Raw genomic sequence first — 20,066 nt, 5'->3', positions numbered from 1 at the left:
TAAATATGTGTGTTGACTTGATATTTCATATAGACTTGCATTCAAAACAGGGCAATGTTTTTTCATGTGATTTATTCTTTTTTTTCCCCCAGGTGATGGTCTTTTGAGCCGTCCTGTTTTTACTCAAGAGCCACATGATGTCATTTTTCCTTTGGATTTATCAAAATCTGAGATCATCCTGAATTGTGCTGCTAATGGTCACCCTTCACCTCATTATAGGTAAAATCCCACCTCGGGGCACCACACTATTTTGTTCTTTGTCACTGAGCCAAAACATTCACAAAATAAAGTGTGTTTTAAAATGTCCTAATTTATAGTGTCCAGCTCAAGGAATTTCTCTATGGGAGTACAGTTATGTGACAATACTTCAGATAAAGATATACATATTTCTAGTATCCCAAGGTGTTCCCTTATGACACTTTACAGGCAATAATTATCCCCCTACCCTCTATCTCCAGATAACAATAATGATGTCTCCATCCTACTGATTAGGTCTGCTTAGAACATTTATTCTTGAGATTGGTGCCATACATTGCCATATTACGGTAAGAATTGAAAGAGAGAGAGAGAGAAGAGAGGAAAGGGAGAGAGAGGAGAGAAAGACAGGAAGCATGTAATACAGGAAGCCAGGAAGAAAAGAAAGAAAGATAAAAGAAAAGAAAAAAAAATAGAGAAATGAAAGAAAGATTTTTCCCCCAATTTGAAAGACTAAAATGCAAGCCCATTTTGCATTCCCACCCCTAACTCAATGTGGGACTGCAGCCTCTGTTGCTACATATATAAGGATTATGAAAATGTCTTTTATAAAGAATGAATCAAGATGGATATCTAGATTTATTTCAGATAAAATTATGTGACTTCACCGGTGAGTCATGTTACCCAAAAATACTGATTTTAGAAAAATATGTTAAAGACACCTATGTACCCTCTAAGGCAGAAATAGTATTTTTATTCTGGGCAAATAAGAAGAAAAAAAGCAATTTGTAGGGCCGGGCACGGTGGCTCACGCCTGTAATCCCAGCACTTTGGGAGGCCGAGGCGGGTGGATCACGAGGTCAAGAGATCGAGACCATCCCGGTCAACATGGTGAAACCCCGTCTCTACTAAAAATAAAAAAAATTAGCTGGGCATGGTGGTGCATGCCTCTAATCCAGGCTACTCGGGAGGCTGAGGCAGGAGAATTGCCTGAGCCCAGGAGGCGGAGGTTGCGGTGAGCCGAGATCGCGCCATTGCACTCCAGCCTGGGTAACAAGAGTGAAACTCTGTCTCAAAAAAAAAAAAAAAAAAAGCTATTTGTTTCTCACATATTATGTGTGGAATTATATTGAGAAAGGGTCAGTAATGTTTTTGTTCTTACAAAGTTACAGCAAAGGCAGAGTTTGATTCATACTGTGGGTAAAATTTAGAAATTTGAAAATATATACATGCATAAATATACATAGGTAAATAATAAGGATATTGAGTTGGTAAAAACTGTATATGTAGTGTTAATGCAGGCAAAGAAAATAAATATTAACTTTTGTAGCTTTGGGTTTTAAAAGCATTTTAAGTCTTAATTTTTAGATGTGAAGTTGAAATGACACATACACACACACACACAAACACACACACACACACACACACACGCAAAGTAACAATTTCAGTCTATTTTGGCAAAATAAGCTGGTTTAGCCTAATTTTATTTTGCAGTATAAATACACTGTTGATGTGCATGATTATTTAGATCCTAAAATTGTCCAGATTAATTAATTAAGTGACTTAAATGCACTTAATTAGCTAAATGACTTCAAAGCTAAAGGCAATTCTACCTTATCTTGTATTTTTTTGAGCCAACTTTAGCATCTTCTTTTTACAGCAAAAGAGCTGAAAAACCACTTCTTCTCATTCCACATACTAAAGCTTCCTTGTCTTTATCATACCGAAACCAATGCAACTTAGCAGTTAGAGGAAGATCCTTCACTTTGCAAATTTGGGTCACTCACTTCGTTTGTTGATTTGTTAGTTTTTTTAAAATGATGAGCTGTCTTATTAGTTTAATATATGGTTAAATATATGAAAATTTGATTAATACATTTATTGAGATCACCTAATACTTCAGGTAGCAATTTTATTTTTGAGAGCTAATTAGTTTGATCCTAGTGGTTAGTAAAGGAAGAATGTAAGAATTCATATAAATTTTTGAAAGCTTTCTGAATATAAGACAGACTAAAGTTTTCTGAATATGAGATAAAGCTAAAGACAAGTAATTCAGGTACTTATTTCCAACCATCATAACCTGGTTTTGCGTATTCCTTTTTTTTTTTTCTTTTTTTTAACTTTTAAGTTCAGGGATGCATATGTAGGTTTGTTATGTAGATAAACGTGTGACATGGAGGTTTGTTGTACAGATTATTTCGTCACTCAGGTATTAAGCCTGGTATCTATTAGTTATTTTTCCCAATCCTCTCTCTTCTCTCATTCTTCACCCTCCAGCAGGCCCCAATGTCTGTTTTTTCACTTACTCATAGGCAAGAAACTATGGAAAGAGAGTGAGAAAAGAATTTTTTAATGCTTAAATGTCAGATGCATATCCAATATTATTGATAATAAAGCAAAGGACAGAGGTGTTTCAGATAGTGTGCATTAGCAACAAAATGTAAAATTTCAGTTTTAATATGACACTTCTACCTTAAATTTTATTTTTAAAAATAATCCTCACAATTTATTCACCTGAGATTGTTTATGTGTGTGTATGTGTGTGTCTTAGAGGGAAAGTCTTTATAATTCACAGATTCCAACATTACTTGAGGTTACTTGAGTATAGTATAAAGCAACATAAAAGAACCCTTGACTTAGAACTAAGAGTTATTATTTCTAACCACAGCTCTATTAATCCATTTGTGACTTTGGAATAATCAGTTTTCTCTCCTAGTATTATCTTCCTTATTCATAAAATGAGGCAGGGTTTGATTTTAAGACACATTTTATTTCTTTTAGTAAACTCCATACAGCAAATAAAATCTCATAGGGAATATGAGGAACATTAAAAGCAATCCTTTTGAAGTAGCTTAGGCTTTCCCATGAGAAAGGATTGCCCTTTGTTCTTTCAAAGACCACACAACACATGAGAATATGAAGTCCAGCCAGGAAGCCCTGCAAAGGGAAGAAAAATGGACTACCCAAAGATGATGCTTTGGAAGGGTTGCTTATACCTGGAAAGTCTAGGAAAATCATGTAGCAATAAACCTTTTTCTATCTCAGAATATATATTTCAGTTAGAAAAATGAAATAACATACACATAAATTATTTCTATATAGGATATACTCTCTACAGAAAAAGGATTTCTGACACATCTTCTGTCTACCTGGTCACCAGATGAGACTCCTTTCTGTAGATTAGTCTACTCTACCCCAGTTATGAACCCAACCTTAAGTCTGGAGAAGCTCTAGGCCTGTAAGGAAAAACGATAGTAGTAGTCACTGGGCCCTTCTATTCTTTTTATTCATTTTCCCCACTTGATCCTCTTAACAATCCTATGAAATAAGCAGAATATACATTATTGCACACACCATATTACTTGTGGAAATGAATTCTGGGGAAATCAGAGACCTTGTTCAAGTATATGCAGCAAGGGATGCTAAAGCTAGGACTAGGACTCTTTCCACAGGGGTAATGAAGTCATATTCAGTGTACATCACAATCACCCAGAGAGACTTAAAATTCAGATTTTGGTGTTCTCTGTCAGAGGCCTGGGGACGGGCTCAGAAATAAGCCAGGCACAGAGAGACAAATACCATCTGATCTCACTCATATGTGTAATCTAAAAAAAGTTGATTTCATAGAATCAACTCATAGAAGTAGAGTATAGAATAGAGGTTACCAGAGGCTGGGTCAGGGAGGGTCAAGGAGGGACAGGAAGGGAAAGGGGACGCTTGGGTCAAAGGGTACAAAGTGATCGTTAGACAGGATGAATAAGTTACCAGTCTCATTTGCATAGTAGAGGGACTATAGTTAATGATAATGTATTGTATATTTCAAAATAGCTAGAAGAGAAGGTTTTGAATGCTCTCACCACAGACAAATGATAGATTTTTGAGTTAATGAATATGCTCATTCTGATTTGATCATTACAAAATGCATGCATTTATGGAAACATCCTATTATTTCCTATACATATGTGCAATCATTATTTGTCAATTAAAAATAAATAAAACTCAAAAAAGAAATGCATACTTTCAACAAATATACCAAGTAATTCTAAAGCAAAGCCGAGTTTTGAAAAACAACACACGCAAGTGCACACGGGTGTGCACACACACTCGCACACACGCACTTGCACACGCATTATGGAAGGACAGTCAACAAACACAGCCCACAGGCTTTTTTTTTTTTTTTTTTTAGAGATTGGGTCTCACTCTTTCAGCCAGGCTGGAGTGCAGTGGTGTGTTCTTGGTTCAGTGCAACCTTTATCTCCTGGGCTCAAGCAATTCTCCTACCTCAGCCTCTGGAGTAACTGGGATTATAGGCATGTGCCACCACACCCCACTAATTTCTGTATATTTTTTTTAGTAGAAACAGGGTTTCACGATGCTGGCCAGGCTGGACTTGAACTCCGGACCTCAGGTAATTTTCCTGCCTGGGCCTCCCAAAGTGCTGGGATTACAAGCATGAGCCACTGAGCCTGGCCCAGCCATTACTCTTGAGGCAGGACTGAACTGCTTAAAAGTGAAGGATGTTTCCCAACAAAGTGTCAAGATTTTAGTTCAAATCCATTATGTTTTCTGGAACTAACATGATATTAATTCAGATGCTAAAAATAATCATTTAAAATACATTCCCTAGGTTGCATCATAGAAAAACACTCCTCAGTATGCAATTCTATCAGAAACGTGTGTATGACAATCATTTGAATTCATTAATACTGTTTATCTATTGATTTAAACGTATTAATTAGGACAAAGCCCACACCAGGAGTTGAACCTCTGATCTATATGAGCCGTTTAATAATCATTGTACCATAGTGATCAGAATGATTATGGGGATACTGTGAAAAATTCATTTGCTGCAGCTAAGCCAACAACTTTGAATTTGTGTTGAAAAACAATTACTGAGCTTAATTAGGAGCATGTAATGATGACAGCAGTTATTTCAGTGATTGATTCCAAAATTAAAAAGAGCTGGCAAACTAAGTATGGTATATCCTTTGCTTTGAAAATGATAGCGAACATGGACGTCTAAAGATCATGCCCTGTAAGCACATTATCAAAAGCTATATTAGAGTTCTGGCAAGGAGAATATTGGTGTCTTGAGAAAGGCCTAAAGAAAGAGAAGTTTTGAAGCGTTTTATTTTGTTTTTTACTTTTTTCTTACCCTAATATTGAAAACAAGGAGCAGCCTTTACAAATTCCTCTAGAAAAAAAAGATGGAAGAAAATCTAAGCAAATCAAATGCACTCTGACTGATGTCTTTCAACTTTCAGGTGTGCAGGAAATGGCTAAATAATTTAAAAGTTAACAAAGTTGTTTCAAAACGTTTGATTGATTTGATATCTGATCCATCACATCACATCTTTAATAGCATAGAGGATCACCTAAGTTCATATTTCTTTTCTACATTGGTAGGCATTTGCCAGATTATCCCCATAGGATGTTTGAAAATGCACCTGAAGAAGTCAATGACATTTGAATTAATTCTGTATTTTTAGTAGAAATGGATTTCACCATGTTGCCCAGGCTGGTCCCAAACTCCTGGCTTCCACCTATCTGCCCACCTTGACCACCCAAAATGCTGGAATTACAGGCATGAGCCCTTGCACCCAACCTCTTTGAATTAATTCTGTAAAATGTCATTTTAAAAAAAAAACACTCCCACCAAAATATTTTTAATATGATTTTTGTGTAAAGCAGAGAATCATAGCAAAGCTGGTATAAACCCTAAAAAACATGGTTTGGAAATTGGCTATATTCCATAGGAAAAGATCATTCACTTGTTTTCCTAGATGACTATGATGGGGTTCAGGTCACACCAGCTCGAAATATGGCGCCTTGGCATTTGAGAAAATAGCAGAAGCAGGAAGATCATTCTCACCTTCTCCTCACTCTTCTTCTCTGAAGCAGGTCATAAAAGCTTTATTCCAGAGTTATCCTTTCTGTACCCAGAGAAAAGAAACATCGTTTTCTTCCTTAAAGACACAGAGAAACCAGAAAGAATTGGAACAAATACCTTGCTAACTTCCCGCCAGTTTATTACCATTAGATCATACCCTCTTTTTACAATTATACTTCTGCTCTTCATCAAAACTAGCATAAAAACACATGGGATTTCCTGTTTTTTAGACTTTTTTTTTTCTGAAGGCTTTCATGTCATGAAGAACTTATATTAAATAAAATTATATGTTTTTCTCTTATTAATCTGGCTTTCATTTTTGAGACAGCCATGATGCTAGCAATGAGTGAGAAAAGGTATTTTTCTACATGTACAACTGGTTGTCATTATTCAATATTTTTAAGTGTCTGTTTTAAAAAAAAAATGGTCTATGTGACTATACACAGCCTGTGTCCTAGGAATGCATCTCTTTAGTTATATAAGATTCATGCTTCCAAATATTTGGAGATTTTGATGGAGTTGGGAGTATCAAGGTAGGAAAAGTGAGTCTGGTTAGAGATAATTATCAGGTTTTCATTTGTCTTAAAAATGACCAAATGAAATTTCTAAAACTAATTATGATTCTTTGAAAGTAAATATAACTCTAAAGACCCTTCAGCTAGTTAATTTATGTACTAAAAAATTGTTGACTAATAGCTAAGCCAAGAGACTTTTTGCTTTTTAAAATAAAAACTTCTCAAACAGCATTTGTTTTGCTAAAGTACAATTTTAATTTGGCATTCCCAAGTACCATTGAAATATTTTCAACATGATTAGTTTTCCAAGTAACATACTAACAGAGGCAGTCATGTTCTAAAGTAGTCAGGTTATTATTGTTTTGTTATCAGCCTTGAATTGGCATTGTAAAATTATTCTTGCCATTTGTAATATATGCTTCTTGAATTCCTATCTTTAAATCATTTTGACATTCAATTTTGCGCTATCCATTGTGGATGTTCAGGTAAGGTATATGTTATTTGAAAAGTCGCTAAAGGAATAGGGTGGCCAGTATTATTGACTGACTGTCTTATTTTTATTTCTCACATCAAGAGTTCTGTTTCCTCATTTGGGTAAATGTAGCATACAAAGAGTACATCTTTCAAATAATCCAGTTACTGGTATCACCCAGCTCACCAAAACAGTTACCTTTGATAAAACTGGTAGGATTATCTCCACATGTAATTATGTTTTGTTTTTTGCTGCTTTTATAGTTGCAGGAATTAGAACTACATATTGTTTAAGACAGAGAGTGATTGACTCTATATATTATAAGCATAACTTTATGTTTTTTCCTTGAAGGTGGAAGCAAAATGGCACAGACATTGATTTTACCGTGAGTTATCACTACAGGTTGGAAGGAGGCAGTCTTGCAATCAGTAGCCCCCACACAGATCAAGTTATTGGCACGTACCAGTGCCTGGCCACCAATCTTCTGGGGACAATTCTGAGTCGGAAGGCAAAGCTCCAATTTGCATGTGAGTTTGGGGTAAAATTAGTAATCTGTGTCTCTGAAAATATACTCTTCTGATACACATATTTTAAAATCTAGCTTTGCTGATCATATATTTGAGAATGAATATCATATTATGGGTTTTTGACAATGTTCATTTTGTGAATCTAGATTCCTGGGTATGATAGAAACCTGTTTCTAAAAGAGAAAAAAAAAAAAGCAGAGGAAAGATCAATGTTATTATATTTTGCGAATTATTTTAGAAACATTTCTAAAAGTTCCAGACTTAAATTTTAAGATAAAGATAAATAATATAGTATTATTTTTCTTTTTCTTTTGCATTGGTTATTAATGTTCGCAGCAGTACAGGGAGAAAAAGCTGAGGGCAGAGATGTCATTTGGGGGAGGTAGGTATTCTCCCAAGAAAAGCGATCATGCACCCACAGTTTGATGTAGGTGGAAATAAAGTGGTTGCCAAAGGCAGGCTTTATATTAACTGTAACAATGTCCAGCTGCATCACATAAATGTCATCCAAGTAATTACCTTGGTGACATTTGGGGACATTAGCAGATGAACAATAGACATACTGCCTCTAATATCCTTTATATATGGTGTTTCCAGGGACTGAAATGTTTCATATTCAATTCCGCAAAAGCCTTTTTGAGAGTAATTATATCTGTTGATGTGGATAAAGTAGAAGGCTTGCTTTTCTCCCTTTGCACCATTATGTCCCAGAGGATCCATCCAGGAGCCAAAAATTGAGCTGCTGCACCTGCAGGGCTCATGGAAATGTCTATACTCTCTGTTGCTTTGAAAAACTAATTGTTCTGAAATTTTATTAATAAATACATGCCCAAAACTCACATTGTGAAACTACTTCAGTCATTGGTAGATACATGAATTAATAACTAGGTCTGTTTCTCGTTTCAAGTCTTGTGTTCCAAACATTATTCTACACCAGAGATCCCTTGATTTACACACAGTTCTCTTTATGCTGACCCTTTGGGGGATGGCCTTGCTTTTAATTTTAAACACACTACACACACATACACACATGCACACACATATACATATATACAGATATATACACATAAATACATTGCTAATTGTATCTGAATGTATTTGTATCTATCGAAGTAAGAAGTGAATGTGGAAGTTTATTAACCTAAGTAGGAGATGGAAAAGGGCCAGTGACTACTTTGAGACATAGGATAAAGATATTTATAACACTTGATTTCTTCATTTCAGCTAAGATCATCACCTGGAAAAATGATAGGAAACAAAATAACATAGAAACTTATGTTATAGAAATAAAGAATTGTTCCAGACTTTCAATGATTCTGCCACAGTAATTATTTATTTCTCCTGCTTGGATAGGAGATGACTGTACAATATATACCTGATATGAATCAGATTCCATAATTATAAATTTGACTCTTTGGTAAAGAAAACTCCACATAACATACTTATTTGCTATGCCCTCGAGTTTCTCTAGAGTTATGATTCTATCTACTCTTGAAAACAGCTGAATGCCTACATCTCAAATTAATGCACTCTTTTATATAAACATATTTCTTCTTTGTTCTGTACATTTAAAAAATATGTTTTAAAATGTCCTACATTTTTATATCATATCTTTTTTCTGCTTTAAATAATTCTTGCAACTAGAAGTTTCTCTAGTTAAAACTTATTTTCTCAATGCCAAATAAGAAAAAGTTCTCAGTTAAGAAGAAATTGTATGCTTTCATCTAGCTAAATGGAAGAAATCAATTCTTCTGTCCTTATTGACTTTCCCGTCTTATCATAAAATTTTTTGTTTTGGTGCTGAAGGTCATGACTGTTGATCTTTAAGAACATTTCTATTACTATTAATGCATAAAGTAAATGGTCTATATCCATTAACTAATCTTTCTTCTGCAAAGCTAAAGGATCTTAGGCTCTAAGAACTTGCAAAAACAAGAACCACTACATTCTGCCTCTTACGCCCTAGGCATGGTGTCATGTCGTTATGTCTAAAATACTTACTGTATCCAGTGACATATGTGCTACAGTGTGGAAACAGAAAAAGTAAAGGATATACATACAAGTCCCCAGCCAAATGGAAAGTTCCTAAAGCGCATGAACTGTATCTTCAACTCAATTGTAGTTCCTCACCACCTCCTTCATAAATTTTTAACTATCTATTTTGATAGAAAGGGCCTTTTGTAGGATAACCACAGCAGTTAAATGCTGAGATTTTGTGAAACACAGAGGTATGAGTTCAAATTCCCTTTTTGTCAGATGTCTAGTAGCATGAAATTAGGTCATTTCTTAACAGCATTAAGCCTCTGTTAAGAAATCTACACAATTGGCCGGGCGCGGTGGCTCAAGCCTGTAATCCCAGCACTTTGGGAGGCCGAGGCGGGTGGATCACGAGGTCAAGAGATCGAGACCATCCTGGTCAACATGGTGAAACCCCGTCTCTACTAAAAATACAAAAATTAGCTGGGCATGGTGGTGCGTGCCTATAATCCCAGCTACTCAGGAGGCTGAGGCAGGAGAATTGCCTGAACCCAGGAGGCGGAGGTTGCGGTGAGCCGAGATCGCGCCATTGCACTCCAGCCTGGGTAACAAGAGCGAAACTCCCTCTCATTAAAAAAAAAAAAAAAAAAAAAAAGAAATCTACACAATGAGAATACAGCAGTATCAACCAACCACATATGACAAGGATTAACTGAGGAAATTAACGTCAAATCCCTGATCCATTATGGACACTAGGGAAATGACAGCTCTAATTCTTCCTTTTATTATTATTACCTCTCTCAAGTTGGACAAATGTCCATATATTTCAAATCATTTTAGTTTCTTATAGAAAACTCTTCTAGTTTATATTTTAAAACTTTCTCTAGACCAGTGTCTTGTTTTCATGTCAAATATAATGCATGTGCTTTGACATATGTTATTTCACTTGAATTGGACAGCAGTTATAGGAGGCAGTTGCTATCATTGTCCCATTTTATAGTTAAGAAGCCTGAGGCTCACTGAGATTGGGGCTTTCTTAAAGTATATTATTAGAGAAAAGTTGGAACTTATGTATAGAAAAGAAGACTTCAGACTTGAAAACTCATGCACTTCATGTCACAATATTGAGTCCCTCTCAAACACTGCCCACACAGCTCATGTGGGCCTTCTTACTGCATTCCATTTGCTGGCACAGTAATTGTCTAAATAATAAACCATATCTGCAGGACTGAATGGTTCAGATAAGCCTGGTAGTAGATGCTGATGCTTCCTTGTCCACATCCACTTTTGCAAGTGATATGCCAACCCCTGGCTATCAATACCCACAGATATCCGTTTTTGCATTCATGCCCCAAACCTCTGCATGAGATCAGGCTGAAATTACACAACAACTTCTACACCTTCTTAATTAGCTTCTTTACTTGCTCTTTCCTTCTTCCTTCCCTGCCTTTCTCCTAAGAGAATCCCCTCAATAAATTATATGCACTTGAATCCTTGCCTCAGGCCCTGCTTCTAAGGAATCCAGTGTAAGACAGAGATTAAACACAATATGAGATAGTCGATCTACTTACTGATAGAAAAAATGGATCCAGACCCCCACTCTTATGAACTCCCGTACATAAGAACAAGCTATGCATCAAAATAAAAATGTATCAATTCCCTTGCTTCCTGTCAGTTGGCAGTCCGTTGAATAGTGTCACTTTGACCTTCAGAACAAACGGCCTTATGAACAGCCTTTCAGAATCTACCCTGTCCATGGCAGAGACGCTGCAGTGTTGTACCTCTAGGTAATTGATGGCTTTTGTTTTTCACTTTTATCCTGGTATTCAGGAATCCAAAAACACACTTTGAGTTTATTTTAGACACAGACTATAACACTCTGCTTTATCATGAATCGTCTCAACATGAAACTATCCTGAAATGTGGCCTGTGTATAAAAACTACCTATTGTGAAATATGCTCCTAAATCAAGTATGTCTTTAACCAGCTATGCAACTTAGAAAAGGCATTCACTTTCTGGACTTAGCTAAAGCATATTTTGAATTATTTGATTACAAATGTCTCTCAGCTGCTGTCATATAATCTGTCCTTTCAAATACTCAGGCAGATTGTAATTTAATTATCTCTTTCTTCCTCAACCAAAACTCTACCCTAAAACAAATTTAGCAGGTGTCTAGTCACCAAAGTCTTCTGTTATCATCCTGGCATTCTAGATGAAAACTAGTTTGACTTCTAAAATCACTTGTAGGTACTTTGAATTTCTTTTATTTCTCAAAGATTTTGGTGGTAAAGGTTGAATGTAGACTTCTTCCTTTCGTATGTATGTTAATGAATTACTCTGTACTTGTGTGAGAGAACATTGCATCTGGCATTGCTGTTTAAAATGTCATCCTTGAGAAAATGAGAGGTGTTTTGAAAGAAACTCATGATATCACTCAGCTGTATTTTTTAAAGGCCCTTATAATATATAACCCTATCAATGAAAAGATAAACATTTATGATAAATGATAGTCATGAATGGGACTTTTTGATCCATCCTGCAGTATTTAATATTTAATCACAGCTAGCATTTCAAATAAGTGTGTTCCATTATTGCAGAAGGAAAGGCAGCTGGGCTGGAGCCTCCTAATTGACCCTTCATTTATTCATCCTCCAAGCAACTGGAGAACACCTAATTTATATGCATCAAGTACTACACTAGGTCCTAAAGATTAAATGGTAGATAAGAAACAGCTACTTCCTGTCTTCACAGAGGAGACAGGTGAAACCTTTACTACAATTAAAAATAAGAAGAAAAGGAAAACAAGGGAAATTGCTAACACAAAGTATTATGTGGCAGGCATTGTTCCAAACTCTTTATGTAAATTAACTCCATTGATCCTCACAATAACCCTCTGAGAGTATCACAATCTCCACTTTCAGATGAGCAGATTGAGGCATGGAAGAATGAACTAGCCTGCCTAAAATCACACACAGTATGTGGCAGAGTCTGATTTCAAATCCAGACAGTCAGAGTGAAGAGTCCATGCTCCTACCACCTACTGCACTGTCTCAAAACACCAAGTGAAGTGAGAGAGGTGAAATTAAAACAGAGTGGAGCTCAAAGTGACAAGTAATGAAGTTTGTCTGAATTGGAAGAAAGGCAAGCGAAGCCTTTGAAAGGGAGCAGGGCTTGCACTGAACCTTGAAATGTTAGTTTGTGTTCTAGACAGGGAAAATGGGACAAGTCGGAAGAACACTAAGAGGAAATGCAGATGTGTGAACAATCTTCAAGTAATAAAGAAAGTGTGAGAAGGTAAGCAAAGGACAAGACCTAAGAACTGAAATGCAGAAGGCTAGGGTTCAGATATGACTGATGTTCTAGGGTGAGACTGAAACTAATTTAGAGCCAGTTGTAAGAAGCCGTTTATATCCAAGCCTAATCTGCAAACAATAGTATGGCATTGTGTACAGATGTTAATTTACGGTTAAAATGGATGTGTCAGTATTACCCATTTCATCTGGGGTTTCTATGAAGATCAAATATATTACGTTGAAAGCAGAGGGAAAGCAAGGGCAACTGATAGACTGGTATGAGTTGAAGGTGGAGAGAGAGGCAGAGATCTGGCCATGTAACTATTAAGAGGCCAAGATTTATATTTCACTGTTTATCGTAGGAACAATGGAACTGTTCTGAATGATGTTAAGGGTGTTGAAGTTGTTTATAAAATGTAGTTTGAAATACCACATACTATTTTCTTAAATATGTTAGTCTGACATATTAATTATATTATTAATGTTATTAAAACCACAGTACACCTACATAGGGGTGTTCCAAACCTCAGTTTTTATAATAACTTATATGATGGAATTATAGAACTTTGCACCACATCACAGGATTGATTTTAAATGGTTCAAGGTTAAAATGCAGTAAGAATGCATTTTAAAGGGCTATAAACATGTAGGCATTTACAATCATCATAATTTTTTTCCAGAGGAATGCAAAGGATTTTACCCCTCTCATGCCATTCATCTTTATTCGATACCTGTAAGCTATTCTTAACTATGTTTTACAGGTGAAGACATTAAAAGGCAGGACAACTATGTTACTTGCTCAAGGTCAACTAACCTACAGCAGACCCAGAATTTCTAACATTTCCTTCTGAAACAACTTTTTAAATATGTATTTATTTTGTAGACAGAGAAAGTAAATCAGAATTCTCATGAATCAAATGCCATATTCAAAGCCAAATATAAAAGGTAAAGTCGTAACATAGAGGTTTCTGATTCCTTACAGAAGGATTCTAAGATATCTGTGTGTTAAAGGTGATATATATTTTCATTTCTATCTTTTGGCCAGGGTCTTATAAGCAGGAACAAAACTCACATTTAGAAATAAAATTTAAGAGCTTCCAAATATCTTCAAAATTCTTTCCTTTGTAAGAAATGTAAAAGCAGTTATACATGATCCTGCTGGTATGGTGATAAAGTGCATTTATATCAGAAAAAGAAATTAAGACTCAGGAGAAGCAGCTTTAAAAATAGCACTTAAAAATGCATTTGGAAATTGTAGTCTCTGGTAATTGTGAAGTGTGTATTAAGTGGGTAATGCATACCTAATTATAAATGAAAATGCTAAATGGCTTTTAACCTTTTTTCTACATCAGAAAAGAACTAGCTGAACAAAAGTCATGAAGAAGTTTTTTCTTTAATTTCTTAAATTAAAAAACTAGATAAATTAGTATTGATTTTTTTCAGTATTATTTTCAAATAGCATAAACAATATTACAATGGATTTAATATTTTCAATTTGTCTTAATGAAATAAGAGCATAACTATCAATTGGTATCATATCAAGGAGAAAACTTTGTCTTTGCTTTTAAAAATAATTCAGATCTTAAACAAACAAATAGACTGTGAGCAGTTGCAAGGTTAAATTACAGCAAGTCACTTTTATATAATCACCAGGGAAGTAGATTATTCAATGCTGTAGCGTCTTTTTTCCCACACCGTCACTGTTGGAAATTCATTTATGTATCTTATCAGAAATGGTACTTTTTCAAAAGTTAAGCCTTCTCCCAATGCCTACTTTACTTATATTCAGCAGGAGCTAGTCTTTTTAGTTCACTTGAATAAAATTGCACAGGCTAAGAATTGGGGTGGGACAGGAAAATATTAGAAAGTAAGGGATCCATTCTATCAAAACTGAGAGTTTCTGATTTATAAAACTGAGACAGATGTACAAAGCTGAAATGCTTGTTTATTACTCTTATGTTATTTGACAAATGGTTTTCAGGAATTTATGAACATAGTGCATAAAGATTTTGCTTCTAAGAGTTACAAAATTGGTTCAAATTACAGTGACATTCTTTTTTGCATTAAAGGATCAGACAAATATTTCTGGTGTTTATATATAAATATATATAATACATATAAAAACATTTGTAAGTCATAATTTGTATATAATTATCTATATATCCAATATTGTCTAAAAAGTAAATCAGATTCAGGTGTTTAAATAGCAAATACAGGAGAGTCGATAGTGGGTAAGAGGCAGGTCTAGCTTGCAGCTCTTCCTCGGAGGGACAGAGCCGCATGTGGAGACTCACATCATGAATGTTCCCCCAAAAACTACCACATGAATATACCACTAAAGCAGAGAGAATGCACAAACCCTTTGAAAGAACTGGATCACCACTGCAGGCTCCCTGAGATGCAGAAAAACTGAGTCTGCTTGCTTTCTCGGAAGAGACTGGTGGTCTGGGGCAAGTTCTCAGCCCTTTCTAGGTCATTAACTGCCTGGAAATGGACTCTGTACTGTTGGGGGTGGGTGGGACATGGTGGGAGTGAGACTGGCCTTTAGGACCCAGACGGTGTGGGAGTGGGGTGAGGCCTGTGACTGCTGGCTTTCCCCCCTTCCCTGGTGACCTGTATTACTCAGCAAAGGCATCCGTAATCCCTCTGGCAATATAACTTCATTGGACTGGGAACTGCACCCCTATCCCCCATAACAGCTGCAGCAAGCCTCACCCAGGAAAGGCTGAGCTCAAACACACCTTATCCCTATCCGCTCCTGGTGGTCTTTCTCTATGTCTCCTGGTAGTGGAAGACAAAAGTCATAATCTCTTGAAAGTTCTATGGCCCTGCCCACCACATGAGAAATGTGACTACTTAACCAAATGTCCTTAGGGCAAGTTTGCATCCTCCCTATAGGACCACAGCTGTTGTACTCCTGAAAGTGCCATCTCCTGGCTAGAGGCCAGCCAACACATAACCAAACCACTAAACAAAAACACAACCAAGGACCCTCATTAAGTTCACTATACTCCCCTACCACCTCCACCAGACTTTACGACCAAGAACCCAAAGTAAGCACAACAAAAACAAAGACAAATAGCTGGAACTTAATTAAACTAAAAAGCTTCCTCACAGCAAAATAAATAATCATCAGAGTTGGCAGACAACCCATGGAGTCAGAGAAAATCTTCACAATCTGTACATCCAATGAAGGACTGATATTCAGGATCTACAAGGAACTCAAACAAGTCAGCAAGAAAAAATAAATCTCATCAAAAAGTGGGCTAAGGACATGAATAGTCAATTATAAAAAGCAGATATACAAATGGCAACAAAGCACATGGGAAACTGCTTAGCATTGCCAGTTGTCAGGGAAATGCAAATCAAAACCACAATGCAATACAACCTCACTCATGCAAGAATGACCATCATAAAAAAAGTTAAAAAATAATAGACGTTGGCATGAATGTATTATAAAGGAAACACTTTTATACTGTTGGTGAGAATGTAACCCAGTACAACCACTATGAAAAACAGTGTAGAGATTCCTTAAACGACTGAAGTAGATCTACTGTTTGATCCAGCAATCTCACTACTAGGTATCTACCGAGAGGAAAAGATGTCATCATACCAAAAAAAAAAAAAAAAACTTTTCACACCCATGTTTATAGCAGCACAATTTGCAATAGTAAAAACATGGAACCATCCCAAATGCCCATTAATCAACAAGTGGATAAAGGAAATGTGATATATATAGCATAGAATACTACTCAGACATAAAAAGGAATGAAATAATGGCATTTGCAGCAACCTAGATGTGACTGGAGACTATTATTCTAAGTGAAGTAATTAAGGAATGGAAAACCAAACATCATATGTTCATATTCATATGTAGGAGCTAAGCTATGTGTAAACAAAGGCATACGAATAATATGTTGGATTATGCGGGTTGGGAAGAAGGGTGGGCAGTGGTGAGGGTTAAAAGACTATACACTGGATACAGTGTACATGTCTCAGATGATGGGTGCACCAAAATCTCAGAAATCACTATCAAAAAACTTATTCATGTAACGAAATACCAGCTGTTCCACAAAAATCTATTGAAATGAAAAAGGCAAAATAAATAAAGAAATAACATTATTAGAACAATAAAAATAAGTAGCAAATACAAATAATAAAGAGTTTTGATGGAAACCCATTTAACTATTAACTATGTTTTAAAGCAGGAGTAACCAATATTTTGGCTTCCCTGGGCCACAGTGGAAAAAGAATTGTCTTGAGCCACACATAAAATACCCCACTTCTAATGATAGCTAATGAGCAAAAAAAAAAAAAAAAGCAAAAAACTCTCAAAATGTTTTAAGAAACTTTACGAATTTCTGTTGGACCACATTCAAAGCCATCCTGGGTTGCATGCAGCCTGAGAGCTATATAGGTTGGACAAGCTTGTTTTAAGGAATTAATTTATGCTCTTCTTTTCTCTAGAAGTATAATATATACGGAAAACCACAAAAAACATGAGCAGATAGATCAATGAAGTATTACTAAGCCAGGTCCAGAAACAGAGATTTCCAACACCCCCAGAAGGTCCACCTCTTATGACCCCTTCTAGTTACTACTTCCTCCTCCTGCCTCAAAGATGAGCCATATCTTGACTTGGGAATTTATAATTATTATTGCTTTTTAAACTTTTTATGAATAAAACCATGTGATATATAATATATTCCTTCAAGTCTGGCTTATTAGCCAGCTATGTGAGATCTATAGTTTATGTTGTAGATGACTGTAGTTCGTTTTTCTTATCACATACAATATTTCATTGTATGACTATAATACAGTTTATGAAGAAGTTTTACTGTTATTGGAAATTTGCATTATTTCTAGGTGCATTCTTCTCTGATTATTCTTGCATATATCTTTTGGTAGATCTCTGTAAATGTTTCTCTGTTGTACATACCAGAAAGCAGAATTATAGAGCAATTGGGCATGCCAATGGCAATTTTAAAAATTGTTGTCTATAGTGATTTTATTAATTTGTACTCTTCTAGTAATGTCTTTTGAATATTCTTGACAACACTTGTTATGATCAGTCTTTTTAAAAAATTTGGCATTTTGAGGAGGATAGTAAAAATATCTCATTTTGGTTTAGTGTCTGTTTCCTGATCACTAATGAAATTGAATATCTTTTTTATTGTATGTATTGGCTATTTGAAAATCTTCCTCCCTCCCCTCAGTTTCTAGGAATAACTTAATTTGTTTTTCCACTTTTTTAATTGAGTTGTCTTTGTTTTCATTAGTGATTGATTTTAGATAAGAACAAATTGCTGCTTTTATGTGTAGGAAATAACTTCTACTATGTCACTTGCCTTTTCACACTCTTAATCATGTCTTTTGATACATACAAAAAATTATATTTAACATAGTCCAATCTATTTGTCTTTTCCTTTTGAGATGTTTTTTGTAAAAAGTTTAAGAACTATTTCCCTGCCTTGAGATCATATTTTCCTATATTATCTTCTATAATGTATTTTGTCCTTCATATTTAAAATTATAATGCATTTGCACTTTATTTATTTATTTACATGGTATAAAATTGTTTCAATATACGTTTTTTTTTCTATAGGGGTCCAGTTGAGCCAGAACATATATACATATATGAAAGATGCAATTCTTTATTCGCTGTGCTACAGTGCCATCTCTAAAGGGAATCAAACCTGCATGCCTGCTTGAGCCTACTTTTGACCTCTTTTTTCTCTTTTCCTTTGATGTATTTGTCTTGCTTGTGTAACTGACATAGTCTAGTAATTACTGCAGTCTTACAATAAGTCTTAATATCTGGTGGCTATTAAAATAGATTATAGGGATAAAAAAAGAAGGCTGAATTTAAGTGAAACCCAAGGAGAATAAAATCCAAAGAGAACCAGAGGAGAATAAAAATTCATGCCATGAGATCCAATCCATTATGAAAATTGAGTTTTAAAAAGCTTTAGAATTAGCGACCAAGGCAAAGAGGGGTACATACCTTTCACAGGATAAAAATATGACAACTGTTTCTGTGAGTGTAATCACTGACTCTGACTCTAAAAAACCTGGGGGAAGCTTCTCTTCTGAATCCGCATCAAGAGCAGAGTGGGTGATTGAGTGGATTACAGTCACCTCACAGACATAAAATTCTGGCTTTCTTATGGTGGCTTCCTATAGCATATCTCAAAAATAATAGCTACCATGCATTAGGTATTTATTAAGCCTTTTACATAATATTTGTTAGAAAACTTCCCAAACTATGTGCCCAGTTTGCTACCACTATAGCCAGTGTTACTGGGGATCTCACTGTTCTCTGATTGTAGATGTTACAATAGCATCAATAGGTTCTCTAAAATGCAGGCAATAGAAAAGAGTTGATAAATTTGTCAAACTTAAGTGAATCTAATGTGCTTTTTTTGGTATGTTAGGTGGCTCTTCTTGGTGAAAGTCTCACAAACCTATAACTGACTCCAGAGCTTCTGCTTACCTATTTCAGAAAACTAGGTTTGGAATATTTCCTTTGAGCATTCCTTCATGTGGTTTTATGAGAATAAGTTTCCTTCCCTATTTCCAGTATGGATACTCTGGAAAGGTAACACATTCTAGTTCTCAAATTGATGTCAGTACATCTACCTTACTTTGTTCTCCATTTTTGTAGCAGTGAGGGAATAATGGGAATTTACACAAATAAAGCACATGAGTATTTCAAGTTCTGTAATGTTGAACACATTCTCTATGATGTATGCTTTAGTTGTATCTTTCTCATAGTTAGTACAACCTTCCTATAGTTATTTGTAATTAAACCGGGTAATTTAGTTTAATCCTCAAAACTACCATGTAAAATATAAGCTCCTATTATAATTTCAGTTTTACAGATAAGGAAAATTAAGTTCAGAGAATTGAAGTAATGTGCCCAAAGGCATCAAGAAACAGTGAAGCTGGGTCTGTAATCTCAGCACTTTAGAAGGCCAAGGTGGATCTCCTGAGGTCAGGAGTTTGAGACTGGGCTGGCCAACATGATGAAACTCGTTCTTCACTAAAAATACAAAAATTAGCCACATGTGGTGCTGGGTGCCTGTAATCTCAACTACTTGGGAAGCTGAGGCAGAAGAATCATTGAACCTGAGAGGCAGAGGTTGCAATGAGCCGAGATTGTGCCTTTGCACTTCAGCCTGGGTGACAACAGGGAA

The 20,066-nt window shown here is 35.6% G+C and overlaps 1 protein-coding gene across 2 annotated transcripts in view; it reads left to right on the top strand.

Moving 5' to 3' along the window:
• The window catches only part of CNTN6 (contactin 6), a 297,903-nt gene that overhangs the window by 126,840 nt on the left and 150,997 nt on the right, over positions 1-20,066 (top strand). For both annotated transcript variants that reach the window (XM_074404894.1, XM_074404893.1), the window contains exons 3-4: positions 93-219; positions 7,424-7,599. In XM_074404894.1, the coding sequence (XP_074260995.1) occupies positions 93-219; positions 7,424-7,599 (303 nt within the window). The remainder of the gene's footprint in view (positions 1-92; positions 220-7,423; positions 7,600-20,066) is intronic.

The sequence above is a fragment of the Saimiri boliviensis genome, chromosome 8 (genome assembly GCF_048565385.1).
Source record: "Saimiri boliviensis isolate mSaiBol1 chromosome 8, mSaiBol1.pri, whole genome shotgun sequence".
NCBI classification, from domain to species: Eukaryota; Metazoa; Chordata; class Mammalia; order Primates; family Cebidae; genus Saimiri; species Saimiri boliviensis.
Note: the sequence above shows the minus strand (reverse complement) of the source record. Positions and strands in the feature narration are given on the sequence as shown.